Consider the following 19,916-nt stretch of genomic DNA (forward strand, 5'->3'; position numbering starts at 1 on the left):
ATAAGTGGTGCTGGGAAAACTGGACAGCTACATGTAAAAGAAGGAAATTAGAACAGTCCCTAACACCATACACAAAAATAAACTCAAAATGGATTTGCAACATAAATGTAAGACCGGACACTATAAAACTCTTAGAGGAAAACATAGGAAGAACACTCTTTGACATAGATCACAGCAAGATCTTTTTTGATCCACCTCCTAGAGAAATGGAAATAAAAACAAAAATCAACAAATGGAACCTAATGAAACTTAATAGCTTTTGAACAGCAAAGGAAACCATAAACAAGACAAAAAGACAACCATCAGAATGGGAGAAACTATTTGCAAACGAATCAATGGACAAAGGATTAATCTCCAAAATATATAAACAGCTCATGCAGCTCAATATTAAAAAAACAACCAACCCAATCCAAAAATGCGCAGAAGACCTAAACAGACATTTCTCCAAAGAAGACATACAGATGGCCAAGAAGCACATGAAAAGCTGCTCAACATCACTAATTATTAGAGAAATGCAAATCAAAACTACAATGAGGTATCACCTCACACCAGTTAGAATGGGCATCATCAGAAAATCTACAAACAGCAAATGCTGGAGAGGGTGTGGAGGAAAGGGAACCCTCTTGCACTGTGGGTGGGAATGTAAATTGATACAGCCACTATGGAGAACAGTATGGAGGTTCCTTAAAAAACTAAAAATAGAACTGCCATATGACACAGCAATCCCACTACTGGGCATATACCCAGAGAAAACCATAATTCAAAAATACACATGCACCCCAATGTTCATTGCAGCACTATTTACAATAGCCAGGTCAGGGAAGCATCCTAAATGCCCATCAACAGACAAATGGATAAAGAAGATGTGGTACATATATACAATGGAGTATTACTCAGCCATAAAAAGGAACGAAATTGGGTCATTTGTTGAGACATGGTTGGATCCAGACACTGTCATACAGAGTGAAGTAACTCAGAAAGAGAAAAACAAATATTGTATATTAACGCATAAATGTGGAACCTAGAAAAATGGTACAGATGAACTGGTTTGCAGGGCAGAAATAGAGACACAGATGTAGAGAACAAACATATGGACACCAAGCAGGGTAAGCAGCAGGGGGTGGTGGTTATGGTGTGATGAATTGGGAGATTGGGATTGACATGTATACACTGATGTGTATAAAATGGATGACTAATAAGAACCTGCTGTATAAAAAAATAAAATAAAATTCAGAAATTCAAAAAAAAACGATTGAAAATTAATACACTAAGAATCCCGCCCAAAGATTTATAAAAAGAAAAAATGAAAAACTCCAAAGACAGGAAAAGACCAAACCAGTAGTTTAAAATTTTACCAGGCCCATACCATTTCCCTGGATACTTTTAATACACTTTCCAAAAACAGGTAGCCTTTATCATATGCAAGTTGTTTCATAAAATATAAAAAGTGAGTGGGAACCTCGCCCAACTCTTTTTTATAAGCCTGAAATAACACTGAAATGAAAACTGAATGACAATATGAGAAAGGAAAAATTATGAGCCAATCACACTTACAAACACAGACAGAAAATTTCTATATAAAATAATAGCAAACAGAATCTAATAATGTACAAAATAATAATACCTAACATCTCAGCAGGGTTTATACCAGAGATGTAAGGAAGTCTTAACATTATAAAAATATGTTAATGTAACTCACCACAATATGAATTAAAGAATAAAAACAAATGATGTTTTTAGCAAATTCAGGAAAAGTTTTGAATTCAACGGGCATTCACAATTTTTTAAAAATTAAAAACTGAGTAAACTAAACACAGAAAAAAAAACTCCTTTAACCTGATAAAAAGTATTTATCAAAAAACTTATAACTAACAAGTTCCCTTAAAGTTCCAAACAAATTCAACATTGCACAGAAATCCTACCCAGTGAAAGAGAGAGAGAGAGAAAGGCAGAGAGAGAAGAGAAGGAGAAAGGAAGGGAGAAAGCAAAGAAAGAAAAGAAAGAGAAAAATAGGAAGGAAGGGGAGAAGAAAGGGCAGGAGGGAGAGAAGGAGGAAGGAAAGGAGAGGAGGTATGAAGATTGGAAAGGGAGAAACAAAATTATCATTATTTACTGAAAATAAGGTTGTCTACATAGGAAGTAAGAAAAAATCTATAAAAGGAAAATCTTAAAATTTAAATGAATAAGAGGATCTAGCAAGACTTCTAAATACATGATCAATATACAAAATGCAATAGTATTTTGTGCAGCAGTTATAATTGGTTAGAAAATGTACTTTAGAAAGCATCTCACAACACCAACAAAAGTATAAAGTGCTCACAAATAAATCTATAAAACCTGTATAAGGAATTTTTGAAGAAAAGTATAACTCTTCTTTAAAACACATAGAAGAAAACCTCCCACAAATTGGGGAGCTTTATTTTGTTCATGTTAAGAAATTCAAGAATAACTATATCAATTCAGCCCAAATTTTTCTATAAAGTTAGTATAATTTCAATCAAAATGAAATTAGGATTTTTTTTTAAATTTATTAAGTTTACCCCAAAATTCAACTAGAATAGTAAAGAACAAGAATAGCCAAGAAAATGTAAGAATAAGAGCTACAAATTTACTGTATTAAATGTCAAGATGGATGATAAAACTACAATAATTCAGATAGCATAGCACTGGTACAAGTAAACATAAATATGTCAAAGAAATAGAGTATTCAGAAATAGCCTGGGCATATGTGGAAATTTATATCCTAAATAAATGATACTTAATATGGCATTGCAAATCAGTAGGGAATGGATGAAATATTTAATAAACTGTGCTTTGGTAATGGACTACTAATATTAAACGGAAAAATAAAGATCAAATTAAACCTCCACCTCACACTGTGACCAAAATAAATTTGAGACAAATCAAATGCCAAAGGCAAAACTGTAAAATATCTACAGGAAAATGTCTTCATACACAGGGATGGGAAAAGTGTTATCTCAAATGAGCCCATAAAACATAAAAAACTACTAATTCAAATTTAGAAACATCTATATGGCAAAAATGCATCATTAGGAAGGTTTAAATATTAACACAAATGAAAGATTATATCAGTAACAAATACAACAAAAGAGGATTAGTATCCAGATTGTTTTTTTTTAAGCTATCAGATTACTAAGATAAACAACATAACAGAAAATTGGGCAAAGGATATAAACAGGACCTCAAAGAAAAGGAAAACAGCATGGACTATAAAATTATGAAAAGAGGCTCAATTCACATGAAATCAGAGAAATGTATATTAAATCAATGAGATATTTCTCAGCCAAGAGATACAAAAATATTAAACCGTTACAAGAACTGTCAAGAATATGGAGAGGGGCTTCCCTGGTGGCGCAGTGGTTGAGAGTCCGCCTGCCGATGCAGGGGACGCGGGTTCGTGCCCCGGTCTGGGAGGATCCCACATGCCGCGGAGCGGCTGGGCCCGTGAGCCGTGGCCGCTGGGCCCGCGCAACCGGAGCCTGTGCTCCGCAACAGGAGAGGCCACAACAGTGAGAGGCCCGCGTACCGCAAAAAAAAAAAAAAAAAAAAAGAATATGGAGAAAGAGGAAATCCCATTCACTGACAGTGGGAATATAAATCAATTTAAAAATCTACAAAAAAGTATGAAGTTGACTCATTAATTCCACTTACAGGTATATGACCAAGGAGATCCACACAGAGTTATTCACTGAAGCATTATTTATAAAATAAACATATGGGAACACTTAAATATCAATAACTAAGTTATGGTATCCTGTAACACTGGATTATAGGAGAGTAATTAAAATGAGTGAACCAGCTCTAAACTACTCATTTTGTTACCCTTTGTCAGTCACTTAGCTTCTTTGAATATCAATAACTAAGTTATGGTATCCTGTAACACTGGATTATAGGAGAGTAATTAAAATGAGTGAACCAGCTCTAAACTACTCATTTTGTTACCCTTTGTCAGTCACTTAGCTTCTTTGAGCTTCTTGTTTGCTATTTTTGTTTTAATCTATGAAATGGAAAATCAACCTCACAAGGTGAAATGAAAGAGAATAAGTAAGAAAGAGATAAGTAAATGACATAATATATATAACAGCTCCTATGAAATATCAGGTACATTAGAATCTGATGTTCTCTTGTCTGTGAAATAGGTATCACCAACATTCTCTGAAAGAGAGGCGGACAGGAATAGGATATATGATTTGAGAATAATCAATGTTTATTAAAACCCGTTTAAAAATGAGAAAGGCAGCTAGATAGGAAAGAGGAAAGAATTAACCAACCAAATGAGGGCCTAGCTCTCAATGAAGAGGTAATCACAAATGAGACTCTAGTCACATGAATCTACCAACAGTCTCCATTCCAAAACACTTACAGGCTCAGGACCATTATTCAATGAAAAACACTATGGAACAGGAATTATACTGAAGCAGCCTGTAAAGTTATGACTTTTCACTAACTAGTTTTAGTTTTATTTTGTGCTGAGTGAGAACTTCTGATGACACCAAGGTAGTAGGAAAATTGGGAACCATATTTCTTAATATTCAGTATCTATATAAGAAGAAAATAACCTTGAATATGAAGCTCACATCTAGTAATGGAACTAGTAACCCCACTTCTAGTAAGCCCACTTCTAGCTGACACTATTAAGTTGTCTTGAGACGTCAACTTACATTTTTCAGAAGAAATTTTAATCTGAAATAATGCTGATTTCCCATAAGCTATGTGTCTGTCAACCTTCATAAGAGATAGAGGGACAGCTGAGCTTCAATCATAAAGTGTATTTGGGGAAATCCTAAACTATATCCTGAAGGACCTAACAAGGGACAGAAGAGCCAATAGGCCCCCTGGGTTTGGATACATCCTACAAGCCCCTTACAGTAATGTTCTGGCCCGCAATACAATATTGAGAATAAATTTTAAAATAACAAATTATAAAGATGCTGCAAAAGCAATTAAAGATGGTCAAGTAAAGATGGTCAAGTAAAGCTAACACAGATTAAAAAGTGAGTTGACTACTCAGCTAGTAGGTGTCTATGACAACTTGCAGAGAGGAAGAGAATTCCATTGGAGAGCATCAGATAATGCGTGTTCATTTGAAAGAGGAACTTCATGGAAAAATGTGTCACAGACTAAGCGCACTAGTGCCTAAAGGTAAAAGGTGTTTAAACTTACACCTAGGAAAGAAATCAGCCATATTTCATGATAAAAATCCAAAACAATTAGCAAAAGGTCCAGAAATACCTCCCCCAAACGTTTCCCCCCAATTCCAATTGTGAGGCACAAGGATTATTCAAAGGAATAGACTTGCCAAGCCTATTTCAGGAAATAATTGCTTTTATTATTGACAGGTTTTTAAATGTCATTGGCACTAGAATTCACTTTCAAATGCAAAACATAAAGAAAGCCAATTAATAGAGGATATCTAAAAAGGTATATAATGGATATATATTAAACTCATATGTTTATGTGTTTTAGTAATAAAAAACAATCTATTTTATTAATAGAAACAGCATTAAATAAATTCATATTATATGTAATACTGGGCTGCTCACAAGTCTTTCCTACTAATTCTAAGAAGGCTAGCAGCAAAGAGGCTTATACAGAAATATCAAGACATTGACAATCTCAAGAAGAGGTATCCAGTCTTTTTCCTTCCCCACAGCATTTAATTCAATACTCAACACACAACAGGTGCTTAATACATATTCACTGATATGAGTAGGATGCTTGCTAAGAAACACTGAATGAAATTTTGTTACTTTATTACCATTTATTTATATTAATAATAAAGCAACTCATAAAAGTTTTGAAAGTAATTCATCTTTACTGAAATTTTTCTCTTTAATACATAATACCATATAACAAAAAAAGAAGAACTGTAAGACAACTCCACTCTAAATACCTACAGGTTAACTTACAGGAACTTAAAAATAACAAAAATAGCGCACACTACTGGAGGCCTAATGAAGGAAACTAGTTTATACCACCACCTAGTGGCCACACAATGATGCAGCACAAAGAAAGTACTTACCAGTGATGTCACCAAAGTACAAGCATCTGGAGTTCACACGTAGAGCTACTGCCCTCCTATGCAGCTGGGCCAGCGGTGGATCCATCTCTCCCACTTCCTTCTGCAGATTTGATGAGGCTGACCTTTGGACAAAACCAAGCAGAGACATCATCAAGTGGATTGTTGCCTTTCCCCAACTCATATAATTTCCTCCACACTTTAACTGATACCTATTTCTTACATACAGTGTAAAATGCATTTTCACACTCATTGGACAAGATGGCAATAATTAAAAAGTGGTCCTGGCTGGGCCACATAGCAGCAGTGAACCTGATGAAATTAATCTCTCAAAATCTCACCTTTTTCACTGATAAAATGGAGACAAAATTTAACTTATAGCATTTTGAGGATAATTAAAACCTGTGAGAAAATAAATAGGAGATTGCCTTAGGCACCTAACAGTACTTAAAAATGTTTACCTAATTCTAAGTTGTAGCCATAAATTTTACTCCTATCTTGTAAGCATTCTCCTTTTGGAAATATTCTTGGACGTTTCCTCTATCTTTCTCTTGGTTGGATGCAGTTAATGATGAGGCTCTAGAGGGTGGCCAAGCCACAGTGTGGAAGAAGTCTGGTCCTTATCCTGTATAGAAGAGCTGCCTGCCAAGTAGGTAAATGAACTCTGGTTTCTCATAAAAAATAAAATTCATTAGTGTTTGAGTCATAATACGCTTTTGGTGTCAATTTGTAACAGCAAATTAGCCTAAATGATATATATATATATATGTATGTGTGTATATATATATTATATATATGCTTGAAAGATACTACCAAATATTGAGATCTCTGGCCTATATATATATACAATGGAATATTACTCAGCCATAAAAAGAAATGAAATTGAGCTATTTGTAATGAGGTGGATGGACCTAGAGTCTGTCATACAGAGTGAAGTAAGTCAGAAAGAGAAAGACAAATACTGTATGCTGACACATATATATGGAATTTAAGAAAAAAAATGTCATGAAGAACATAGGGGTAAGACAGGAATAAAGACACAGACCTACTAGAGAATGGACTTGAGGATATGGGGAGGGGGAAGGGTAAGCTGTGACAAAGTGAAAGAGCGGCATGGACATATATACACTACCAAACGTAAGGTAGATAGCTAGTGGGAAGCAGCCGCATAGCACAGGGAGATCAGCTCGGTGCTTTGTGACCGCCTGGAGGGGTGGGATAGGGAGGGTGGGAGGGAGACGCAAAAGGGAGGGGATATGGGAACATATGTATATGTATAACTGATTAAATTTGTTATAAAGCAAAAAATAAAAAAAGAAAGAAAGAAAGAAAAAAAAATATGAGGAAAAATTATTTCCAATGTAGAATTTTACATCCACTCAAACTATAAATTAAGGAGGTTGATAAAGACATTTTTAGAGATGCAAGTCTCAAAAGTTTAAGTCCCATGTGCTATCTCCTAAAATTAGGAGGAAAAAAAAAAGATGCAAGATCCCGGAAAAATGAGGTCCAACACAAGGCAAACGAGATTCCTCAGGAGATCAGTGAAAGGAGATCCAAGAATTACTACAGGGCCACCTTAGAGAACGCTTAGTCCACACTGGACCAAGAGAAAAGACTCCTGAAAGATATCTCTAGAAAATGAAACTGATAAACTGATTAACAGGTTTAATTATTTTGAGTTTTGGCAAAGAATTTGGTGATTAATAAGTGTAAGGAAAAGAAGAGAAACAAATGAAAAAGAGAAATAAAAAAATAGTCACCTCCCTATGATTAAGATCATAGACATAAGCCACATAGCAGTGGCTTAAACTAGAAGATGAATTCCCTTGTGGAAGAAGTCCAGAGACAGGCAGTCCAGGGCTCCTAGTATGGTGTTCCATGGTGTCAGAACCTAGGCTGCCTCTCTCTTGTTGTTCTGCCATCCCCAGCATGTGGCTTCTACCTCAAAGACCAAGAACTCAAACCATTACATCCACATTCTAGCAGGCAGAAATAAGAAAAAGACAAAGAGGAAAATAACCCCTCCTACACAACTTTAAGATCACTTACAGTAGGTCATAAATGCGCTAAAACATCCCACTGGCCAGGACTTAAGTCACGTGGATGCACCAAGCTGCCTGGGTTCTATTAGTATTTTTTAAAGAGGGGTTGGGACAAGAATGGCATTGGGAAAGAGCTAGCAGTCTCTGCTACCTCCCTCCAGCACTTTCTATTCTCCATATCCTACTTTGTCTTTCCTCGTCGTATTTATTAATCCCTGATATATTTTTCCTTCATTTGTCTATCTGTTTCCCCTAACCTGGAACTTCCAAGAGGACACAGACTTTGTCTTTTGTTCACCTCTGCACCCCAGTTTCTGGAAAAGTGACTGAAGCATAGAAGAAATTTAATTAATATGGGTTGAATGAGGGAATGAATTGTTAATTCCAGCGGGGGGGAGTCTAAGAAAATAAATTTAAATATAAAGATCCAGTCTGGCCACAGATGATGCTTTGTTTTGTCTTCATTAGTTAGAAATGGATGCCCATCATCTGGAAAAAATGACTCGCCCTTCTGGAATTTTACAAAGCCTCCTTTCCTCTGAACAGATGATTCAAGTCATTGTACAAGGTACAACTAACCCCCTAGTCCTAATAATATAAGCAATATTGCATTAATGTTTGCAATAATGTAACTATTAGCAAGAATAACATAAATATTAAGATGATGTAAATAATGTAAATTAATGATGTAATCAATTAACTGATTATTTTTCATGTAAATATTATTAGCCGCAGGAAGGGAAATTATTTGGGGGGAGTGTTATACTAGAGACATAAATCCTCTCCTTCCATAGAGGGAGTCAACAGATACTATCTAAACCGAAAAGAAAAAACCAAACAAACAAAAAACACAAGAAATAGCAGAATATGCCTATTATTTAAAAATACAGAAACAGGCGTCAGAAGAAATAGCTCAAAATGTTGAAAGGTGATTATTCTGGTGAGCAATAATCAGGGATAGGGGAGACTAGACCAGAGGTTTTGCTTTTAAGGATCACAGAATTTTAACAACGTATGTTTATATTTGAATTTTTTCATATCTAGCTCGGTGCCCCCATTCCTCTGAGCTCCTGGAAAATACAGTGTAAGTTATTAGGAGCCTTGCAACTTCACGCTGTGGGCAGTAATGGGGAAGGAGAATGCACTTGGAACAGAAAAATTAAGGCTCCTTGGTCGTACACACTCGCATCCTATACACGAACTTTTAGGAATTGTACGCAGGTGCGCAAGGAGATGAGGCGATGGGCCCAGACAGGTGGTACGGGAACGACCTCAGCATTCAGCTAATTCTAATGTCATTTCTGACGCTGGGGGTAAGAACGTTTGAGGGAACCAACGGGGAAGGAAGGGTCAGAGCTAACACCAAATGCGTCTGGAGCTCAGGCTGCGAAGGGCGCCTGGCAGACTGGGCGGTCCGGCCGCCCCTCAACCCCCCCGCGCCCGGCCCCAACGCAGGAGGAGGAGCTGGCCCGCCCCGAATCTGCATCCGGCAGTTGTGCAGGCGCCGCTCCCTGCTAGTCGGGAAGCCACAGGAGGAGGAATTTAAGGAAGAATACCGGCCGCTGCCCTTCTCAGCGCTCGAAGCCGTGCCATGCTTGCCCTCCGAAGGAGCCTGACTAAGGCTCTGGCCGCTCGGACGCAGGCGCCTCAGGTACCGGCCGTCCGGGACGCGCCCAAATCGTTCCCTGGGGGAGGGGCGGGGAGGGGCGTTTGCGGGGAGAGCGCGGGCCGCGCATGCGCCCACGGGCCCAGACCTGCCAACGTGGTGCTGCTGCCGCAGAGCAGACTTCTAGTACAAGTCTCGGAATCACGAGGCGGCGGACCCCAGGATGCGCGGCAGGAGGAAGGGTGCCGTTAGAGGAAGACCCACTGCCAGGGTCGCCTCCGGCCGGCTCGCAAACAGTCGTGGACAGGGGCCGTTTCTAGCCTAGGTACCCGGAAGCCCTGAGGACACCCCTGAAGCGCCAGCTGCTGCGTTTTTGCGGCTCTGCGAGGTTGCTGTCGCCGCCTTGGGGCCTGGGCTAGACACTGGTCCGGCCCCTCCAGACTGAAGGGGCAATAGGACAGGCTTCCCCCTATTAAGCGAAATACACAACCTTCCAGCATTTTGCAGGCAGAGAACCTTTAAGAGGGGGCCCAGGGTGCAGGTGGTGAAGCATCCTGCCCAGATGCCACTGTCTCCTGAGGTTGGTGCCCTAGTCAGGCAGTGTCAGGAACCTCGTAGCAAATATGATGATGACAACTTCATTTAATCTGGCTAAAAAATGTACAAAATAGATTATTGTGATTCAGCCTTAACTGTCAGGAATTGGCCTATTCTGTGAATCTAACCTAGAGGTTTCTTCCTTTTGGTGTTTAGGCTTTTACTTCTTTCTCAAAGAGCAGTAAGAAGGGGATTATAATCTACTCTAGAGACTGACTTTCTGGTGAAGACTAAAGAGGAACCATTAATGGCCCCTTCACCCGAGATTAGCAATACAGTCTTTATTCTGATTCTCTCTACTGGGGCAGGACCAAGAATTATTCCTTAGAATTTTACTCTGAACTTTGACGTTATTAAATGTCAACCAAAAAAAAGAAAAAAAAATGGTTCTGACGAACCTAGGGGAAGGACAGGAATAAAGACGCAGACGTAGAGAATGGACTTGAGGATACAGGGAGGACACGTTCTTCTGCCAACGATAATAAAATGTGTGCCTTTGATCACATGTTTTGATCTCCAAATACAGATTGCCTGAAAAGCAACTTAAAAAGCAATTGTTACAAGTACCCTATTAGCCCATTTTCTGATATCTGATCTACTTATATTTTATTTATAATATTTTTTAACTATAAATACTAGGCAGTTTTTATTTGCTTAACATTCTGTTAGTAAAGTTTAGTAAGATGGCACAAAAAGAATATCTGTCAAATACAGGGGCAGCTGCAATTGTTTTTGATGGCAAGCTTAAGTCAGTTGGGCATCATAGACATGGAATGACCTCAAGAGAGATTATTATAATTAAGCCTTATACACAAGTAAAATATATGCATTACTGTGTTTTGTAAACAAAATATATGTCAGAGGAAGAAGCCTACTGCTTTCCTTTGACATATCAGGTAGTCAGTATAAGCCCAAAATTCATCAATAGCCTTATAAGTACCAAAACTACTTTAATAGATAATTCTGGTATAATCAGCTTCAGGAAATGTGCACATGCTAACCAAACTTAAGTACGATGGATATGTAAACTAGAATGCTATATGAATGTATATGTATACGCATGTGTGTATATACATATATTTGTATATACATATATATATATACACAAACACATATACATACACAAAGCATCTCCTACTGAAAGTTAAGTTTACTCAGAGAACCCAATTAGAAATTTACATTGTGAGCATATGACTATTACAAAAGTAATGAATGGTTCTTAAGGGATATTTCCATCAACCTGCTATAATTGGGTGGATTAAATGCCCTTCTGCTGGTTGCATTTGTAATTAAACCCTAATAATTAGGCAGACAATTCTGACTTACTGATGTTTCCTTTTTCTAGCATTTACATAGGCTATCACCATATTACAATGCAATTGGCTAAGTCATAGTTTCCTATTACTTTAGTTACACTCCTGTCCTATATTTGACTAGTTGTCCACTTCACTGGATTTAGAAAATACTTCTATCTGACCAGCAATTTCCATTGTTTTAAGAACCTAAAAAAAAAATGAGTTTTCTGCCAGTAAACACATTGTTATTGTGCCAGCCAAAATACCTGTATATGTTAAAAGTTTGTTTTAAATGCTTAAGTCTAATACATATGCTATCCAATAAAGATGGAGTATTAGCTAAATAAGGGATAATAAACTATTTGTAAAATTTATTAGGATCCTAATTGTAGTCCTTTGGTAAAGAGACTGCCCCAGTGCCTTCTTATGAGCAACTTCTCATGGAAAAGTGACTAAAGGTGGAGCCCCTGCTAGGAAACAGTAGCTATATATTTAGAATGTTTAAAAGCAGGCATCTTTATTGACATATCTCTAAACAAATTCAGTGGAGAGAGGACAACAGAAGTCGAAACAGATTATGAGTTTAATGAGTGTTCCTTGTTTCCAGACTCAGATTTGTTTGTAACATAATATTATAAACCCTACCTTTCCCAAATATTTCAATTTGCCTTATCTTTCTTCAGGTGTGCTCATCTTTTGCTACAGGCCCCAGACAATATGATGGAACATTCTATGAATTTCGTACCTATTATGTTAAGCCCTCAAAGATGAATGAGTTCCTGGAAAATGTTAAGAAAAACATTCATCTTCGGACAGCTCACTCTGAATTGGTTGGATTCTGGACTGTAGAATTTGGAGGCAGAATGAATAAAGTGTTTCATGTTTGGAAGTATGGTATGAGTCATCAGCTTAAGTATTCAGTACAGATTTTCATTCAGTTAGATATTACATGAGACTTAGTTCTTGGATCTATGTTACTATAAATACATACAGGTTAAGTAAAACTAAAAAAACAATATCAAAAAAATTAATTTAGTGATTATTCTTCTCAACAGTATACCTCTTAACAGCCCATTGCTGGAACCTTTATATTATCATATGGGAAGCAATATTGGGAAAATGTGGCATCTCCAATTTCAAGTCATAAAATTCTGAACTAGACTTTAATTCTAAAAAAGAAGTTTAGAATGGCTTATTGTAAAGATTTTTTATGAAAAATTTAAAGCGGGTAATGCAAGAACCAGAGTGGGTTAGGATCATAAAAGAAAGTAGAATTATTTTTTCTTTATATTGAAGCTATAGCTGGATATCAATGTTTTAACAGAAATCATTCCAACATCTAGGGACTTTAGGGAAATAGAAGTTGATAGGGGATGACAGTTAACTTTGAAGCCCTCACCCATCCTTAAGATTTAATAATTTTGTTATATTTCAGGACCACTTTGGTTTTTTTTCTGCCCCCAGAGTTTCAAGGAATTCACTGTCATTATACTAGTCTAGGGAGGTAGAGGAAAGGAAATGAGTGAGTTCTTTCAATACTGAAGTTGACCAACCCCTGGTTTACAAGAAGAACGGTTACAGGAATCCCCAGAATGTTTAACTCCAATATTAAATTTTTGTGAAATCACATCAGGACTTGATGATATCTAAAGAACTTTTAATAATTTCATTTAGTGTTTGGTCATCAGTGTCCAAAGTTAATAGTCATATAGTACTTTAATATGAAAAGTACTCATTCTGTATTTAACGTGGCCATAGTTTAGGGGTTCTCCCTGTTGTAATAAAACAAACCCCATTAAAACACAATTTATGGGACTTCCCTGGTGGTGCAGTGGTTAAGAATCTGCCTGCCAATTCAGGGGACACGGGTTTGAGCCCTGGTCTGGGAAGATCCCACATGCTGCAGAGCACCTAAGCCCATGCACCACAACTACTGAGCCTGTGCTCTAGAGCCCGTGAACCACAACTACTGAAGCCCACACGCCTAGAGCCCGTGCACCGCAACAAGAGAAGCCACCGCAATGAGAGGCCTGAGCACCACAACAAAGAGTAGCCCCCGCTCGCCGCAACTAGAGAAAGCTCTTGCGCAGCAACGAAGACCCAATGCCACCAAAAATCAAATTTATTTAAAAAAACACAATTTATGCTTTAATGCACCACCAGCTGAATCACGTCCCATTAAGAAATTACTAGTAAGGTCCTGATATAACTTACTAATGCTCTAAGAAAGCTGTTATTCCTTATCTGCAACGTAAACCATAGAAAACTCTTACCATTAGTCTTATAAGGCCCTATTAGTAAATATTAGCACAAGGCCCATATGTTAGTAACATATGGGTAACAAACAGAAGAGAAATAGTACTGGGTAAAAAGAATGGATGACAGTAAGAGAATGAGCACTATTTCTTTGGAAGCTGTTTGTTCAAAGAAGAGGCTGAAAAAGCAAATCTTCATTTCATTTATGTTCAATTTAATTCAGTTATACCTTGACCTGACCACTCATCACCATCACCACTGACAAAGAAAAATAGTCTTTTTCTAAACTGGCGCCATAATTTAAATGCCTCAATAAAATTAATAAGAATAGTTAACAGATATTGAGTACTCACTAGGTGCCAAACACTGTTCTGAGCTCTTTTCATGTGCTAATTCATTTAATCCTCACTTCAGCCCTGGAGTTAAACAGACACAGGAAGATTCAATAACTTACCTAAGCCTCACAACTACCTACTAAGTGGTAGAGCATATGAAGCCCATTACTATATGACATCAGTTGTTTACATTCCTACTCCCCTTTTAGACCATGAACAACTTGGGGACAGGTGTCACATTTACTTATGTTGGTATCTCCAGTGATATAACATAGTCCTTATGTGGCCTCGATGAACTAAATGAAACCGAGAAAAAGTACAGGTGGTTTTAAATCAAACATTTTTATTTTTCTTCCTCCTTTTCATCCCATAGACAATTTTGCTCATCGAACTGAAGTTCAGAAAGCCTTGGCCAAAGATAAGGAATGGCGAGAACAATTTCTCATTCCAAATTTGGCTCTTATTGATAAAGAAGAGAGTGAAATTACTTATCTGGTGCCATGGTGCAAATTAGAAAAACCTCCAAAAGAAGGTAAGTCCTTCCGTCTTAGTCCCTGAATTTTGATGGAGAAAATATTAAAGATTTTAAGCTATAAAAACTAAAGTTCTACTGGAAAAAAATGAAGTTAATCTTTTGCATAATATAGGAACCTATGTTGATTGTTGAGATAAAAATAAGTTGGAGCTCTTAGCTTATTCTTAAAAATTGAGCATTAAATAATGGAGTATTTTTCCAAATTGGTATCATACTGATACTTAAAGTTTAGCTATATTATAGAAAAAGTTGACATGGTCACTAAAGGTTGAGAAGTTGGGCCTTGGGAGCAGGGAACACATGTGGGTAGATGAGGGATAGTGTATGATATTTTGTCATAACTTTTAAATATGACAAACTTTTAGATATAAAAGTATTTTTCCATAAATTACTACTAATCTCAAATCATTAAGTACAAATTTGCTTATAAAATTTGACTGTTTGCAGGGAATGAATTAACTGAAACTGCCAAGCTGTATTACTGTAGTCTAACTTTTATGTCTTCCTCTTTCTTATTTCTCAGTTTGAAAATAATTCCCAAAGATTTGTCTTCCTCCTGATTTCACTTCTTGCTGACTTAAAGAAATTATTACCTCAATCCAGTTTTAAACAAAGGTCAGATTAGAAAAAGCATAAACTAATTTAAATTTTATTTCCCCCATTATTCCCAACTCTGTAGTGCATTTTGGATTACAAGAGATTTGAAAAGTCTTACTTAGATCCTTATCCACCTAGATCCCCTCAGTTTTAGGCACCATCTAAATGAACTAGTGGGCTTCAAAGACAATGTCAAATCTTGGTTCTCTTCCTCTATGTTATTCATGATTCTTCAGTAACTTTTGCATTTTTTTCCTTTACTTCTCAAATCTACTGGTCCCCTAGTTTCTTTCTGTCCAGCCACCCTATACTTCCACCCAGAAGGTAAAGTACTTTTCAGGTATTTACCTGGATATTATATACCTGGAATAATAAAACCACCTCCTTTAGGGTTTGTTTTGCCTCAAAAACTCTGAGACAGTCACTTCAGGTCCATTGTTTGCTTGCTGTTCCTGGTAGAAATGGAAACCTATAGGGGGAAATTATATAAAGCAAAAAAGTAGTAGAAGTTGGAAAGAAGAACAGAACTGTAAGAGATTGGAAAATACTTTATTCATTTCTATTATAAAAGTGTAAATGCAGGCAGCTAAAAAGTCCTATACCATTATTTTCTATTTTATTGATAAATTTTATAGATTAAAAATATTTTAGATAATAACTTACCTATATCTTCCAGTCCCTTTTTCTTTGTTCTCTATAAGCTTAACAACTCATCCTTAAAGTAGGTCAAGGACTTTCTAAACATAAAATCACAGTGCAAATTATTAATAAATATGTCTACATAAACATGTATATGTGTATGATCCTCCAAATCTATATATAGATTAGCTTTCCACTGGAACCAAACTAAACAGGATTACAAATTGCTTGAATGTGTTCAGTAAAATACTTACTTTTCTCCCTATTCCAGGAGTCTATGAACTGGCTACTTTTCAGATGAAACCTGGTGGGCCAGCTCTGTGGGGTGACCCATTTAAAAGGGCAGTTCATACTCATGTCAATCAAGGCTACACAAAATTAGTTGGAGTGTTCCATGCAGAATATGGAATACTCAACAGAGGTACGGTTGTCCATCTCTTCTATGAAATTGCAAAGTATATTGGTGATCTACTGTTAAGTTCCTTGGGTCAGTTTGTCTCTCTTCTCATTATTGAGTGTATTTTACTTTTTATTGGCAAATTTTTTGTTTTTTGTGATTTTAAGGGTTGAGTAAACCTGTTTTAAATCTTATTTATTTAGAATATTAATACCTTATGAAGCCTTTTTCAAATACTGAACTGCTTTTTTCTCTGATACATCAGAATGATAAAATTTTTTAAACTGGAAAGAACCTCAAGAAATCACCTATTCCTTTCATAATCTTTTTTTCATAATCTACATAATCCTGAATGTAGTTTTATTGATTTTTTCCACTTTTATTGCAATATAATTGACATATAACATTGTGTGTGTTTAAGGTGTACAACATAATGATCTATGTATTTATTGTGTGAAATGATTACCACAATAAGTTTAGTTAACATCCATTACCTCACATAGTTACAATTTTTTTTTCCTTGTGATGGGAACTTTTAAGCTTCTCAGCAACTTATTTATTTTATATGTGAAAGTTTGTACTGTTGTACCATTTGTGATTTTTTTTAATAATATTACTTGGGTTGTTTTGGGGTGAAAAGTAATATATAGTTATTGTAAATATTAAAAACATGGACAAGCCCAAAGAAAAAAATTACCCATTTCTCACTACTTATATATACATAGTATGTATACCATATTGATTTATTTAATAAAACACCTATTTGGGATATTTAACTTTTCAAGTTGAAAGATACTCCAGTCAGGATTTCAGAGGGTTTTTTTGTTTGTTTGTTTTTTTGTGGCAAACTCGAAAAATGCTTATAAGGTTTATCTGAGAGGATAACTAAGACTTTTAATATTTGAAAACTCATAATATCCAGTTGCCTCCTCGTATTCTCCACTTCATGTCTAATGGACATCTCAAACCTAACATATCCAGAGTTGAGCTGATCGTTGCCCAGAAATTCAACTTTTAATAATATATTGTAAAAAAAAAAAGTTGGACTGTGCAAAAATAGATGTTTGTTTAAGTTGGAAAATACATGAAGAGGAGAAAAATTATGACAATTGTTAGATGCCTTTCTCACACCATACACTAAAATAAAATCAAGATGGATTATAAATATCAATTATAAAACTGAATTCATAGAATTACTGAAACAAAATATAGATAAATTTATTTAATAATATGTGAGAACAACATTTCTAAGCCAAAAGCAAATGAAGAAACTATGAAGGAGAGAAAAGAACTGATGATTTTATTGTACAAAGGCTCAAATTTCTGTGCATACCCAAAACAACATAAATGAAATCCAAAAGCAAAAAGAAAAATAAAAGCTTATGCAAAGACGACACAGATGACTAATATATATTAAAGAAGTTGCAGATTAAAACAATAATTGGATGCCACTTTTTACCTAATAAAAACATATTATATAGATATAGTATTAGAGGGGTTGGGGACAAACAAGTACTGTTGTACTATGTAGGGCTGTATTGGCTTAATCTTGCCCCCCTTAATAATTTGGCAATAAAATAAAAAGCTTAATTTTTTCAACTGTTTTTGCCAACATTCTAGGAAATATGAATGTTTTTATTTATACAAGAAGGAAATTTGAAAGGATATAAAATATATAATCACATTTGAATGATGACATTAAAGGTTTTTTAAATCTCTAATTTACTATAATGGACGTATAGAATTTTTATTTAAAAAAACTACTGAAATGTGTGTGCACACACTTTTTAATATTAAATTTATTCTCAGTGTACTAGGAATATGATAATATGCTGAGTATAAATCAGTACTTCACTTCTGGAGGATAGTGTATAATATATACACCATACATTTGTAAGTATATATGTAAGATACTCTTTGGTTCTCTCAATTTAAATTTTAGGAGTTTATGTTAAGAAAATAATCAGATCCAGACTGCCTGGGTTTGAATCCCAGCTCCACCACTTAAAACTCTGTCACCTTGGGTGAGTTACTTAACCTTACTGTGCCTTCGTTTCCTCATCCATAAAATGATGATAATAATAACCTACCACTGAAGCTTATTATGAAAACTAAATGAGTTAATACACACAAAATGTAAAACCAGGCTCAGCACGTAGTAGGCACCCAATAAGTGTTAGTAGAAGTTGTCATCAACATTGCTCTTATGATAGATATACATGTACTGCTGCTCTAATGAAATTTATGTCAGCATTATTTATAGTAAGGAAACTTTGGAAACAATGTTTATAAATTTCTCTCCCAAATCGCTCACCCCTCTGAAATCTTATCACTAATATACTTAGTGTTACCCTGTTGATAATCACTATTTTGATTTAAAGAATAGGAGTTACAGTTTCTGATTAATGTTTCTTTCTTATTTGAGTAATGCTACAGTCTTTAGAATCTATTTCTGGTTTATTTATTTCTGCAGTTCATGTTCTTTGGTGGAACGAGAGTGCAGATAGCCGAGCAGCTGGGAGACATCAGTCTCATGAGGATCCCAGAGTTGTGGCAGCTGGTAAGCTATTTCACTAAGCACAAGTTATTCTTAGAACATATTTGATTTAGTCAATAACTTTATATACCTTCTTATGAATTTTTTTCCAGTTCGGGAAAGTGTTAACTTCCTTGGGTCTCAGCAGAATATGCTTCTGATTCCTATGTCATTTTCACCTTTGAAATAGTTTTCCACTGATAAATGAAGCATTTCATTAACTGCCATAAGATGTGTCTGCTAATGGTGCTTAAATTCTCCCAAGAGATTCTCACTTTTATTTGATGGAGGTGGTAAGTTAATTTGCTATGTCCCTTGCATATTTAAAAGCTACCTCTGTCCACTATCACCACCACTTCAGGAAACAGTCTGTTCCTTTCTGCCCAGGCATTTCAGTATATGTCATACATTAAAAATAGTTGCTATTACTATAGGATCTTGACTTTTCATTTATTTCCAAATATCTCTTTTTCTCTATTTTGACAACCATCTGCTTTTATAGCATTTTCTTACATTCAAATGATTCTTTCATTTCCATACCTGTGATAATATCTTTAAATTATTTGTACACATTATTAACCTTTTCATCATGTCTGTTTTTCTGAGATTTTAAAAGTTTTTGTCCATTAAAGTTTATTTTATACTACCAGATAGGATTCATAAAAATATTAAACATATTTCTTTACTATGTAAGAGTACAATGTTACCTGTGTCATCTGTATTAATTATGGTTTTAACATTAATAATTACTTACCTGGAAAATAATGTCATTAGGTCCTGGTATTAAAAGTTATTGATGACTCATTGGTTTATATGCTGCAGTATCTTCATTTACAGTTAACTTTACTAATTTTCACTTCATTTTAAATCACTGTTTAACAAAAGTACTTGGCCATCTGTTTGTTTTAATGAGATATTTATGGTTATGGAAATGTTTGCCCTAATAAAAGCCTACATGTACAATCTGATTCTTTCTATTGTGTTTTATATTTTTATCCTCATCTCTGGAGCTATTGTTGTGTTGCCATAAGGTAATGA

At 35.7% G+C, this 19,916-nt stretch overlaps 1 protein-coding gene across 1 annotated transcript; it reads left to right on the forward strand.

Moving 5' to 3' along the window:
* The first annotated feature begins 9,526 nt into the window (after positions 1–9,526).
* Positions 9,527–19,846, forward strand: NIPSNAP3A (nipsnap homolog 3A). The gene is made up of 6 exons (XM_081237420.1): positions 9,527–9,736; positions 12,267–12,477; positions 14,548–14,706; positions 16,217–16,366; positions 18,816–18,902; positions 18,992–19,846. Exons 1-6 carry the CDS (start codon positions 9,677–9,679, stop codon positions 19,066–19,068), a joined length of 744 nt encoding a protein of 247 aa, XP_081093546.1. The 5' UTR covers positions 9,527–9,676; the 3' UTR covers positions 19,069–19,846.
* The last annotated feature ends 70 nt before the right edge of the window (positions 19,847–19,916 follow it).

This window comes from Mesoplodon bidens (genome assembly GCF_964165515.1).
Source record: "Mesoplodon bidens genome assembly, chromosome: 6".
Classification (NCBI taxonomy): Eukaryota; Metazoa; Chordata; class Mammalia; order Artiodactyla; family Ziphiidae; genus Mesoplodon; species Mesoplodon bidens.

Coding starts and splice junctions, on each gene's coding strand:
- NIPSNAP3A (XM_081237420.1), top strand. CDS start 9,677: ATGCTTGCCCTCCGAAGGAGCCTGACTAAGGCTCTGGCCGCTCGGACG. Junction 12,478..14,547: donor GTTTCATGTTTGGAAGTATG/GTATGAGTCATC, acceptor TTCATCCCATAG/ACAATTTTGCTCATCGAACT. Junction 14,707..16,216: donor AGAAAAACCTCCAAAAGAAG/GTAAGTCCTTCC, acceptor TCCCTATTCCAG/GAGTCTATGAACTGGCTACT.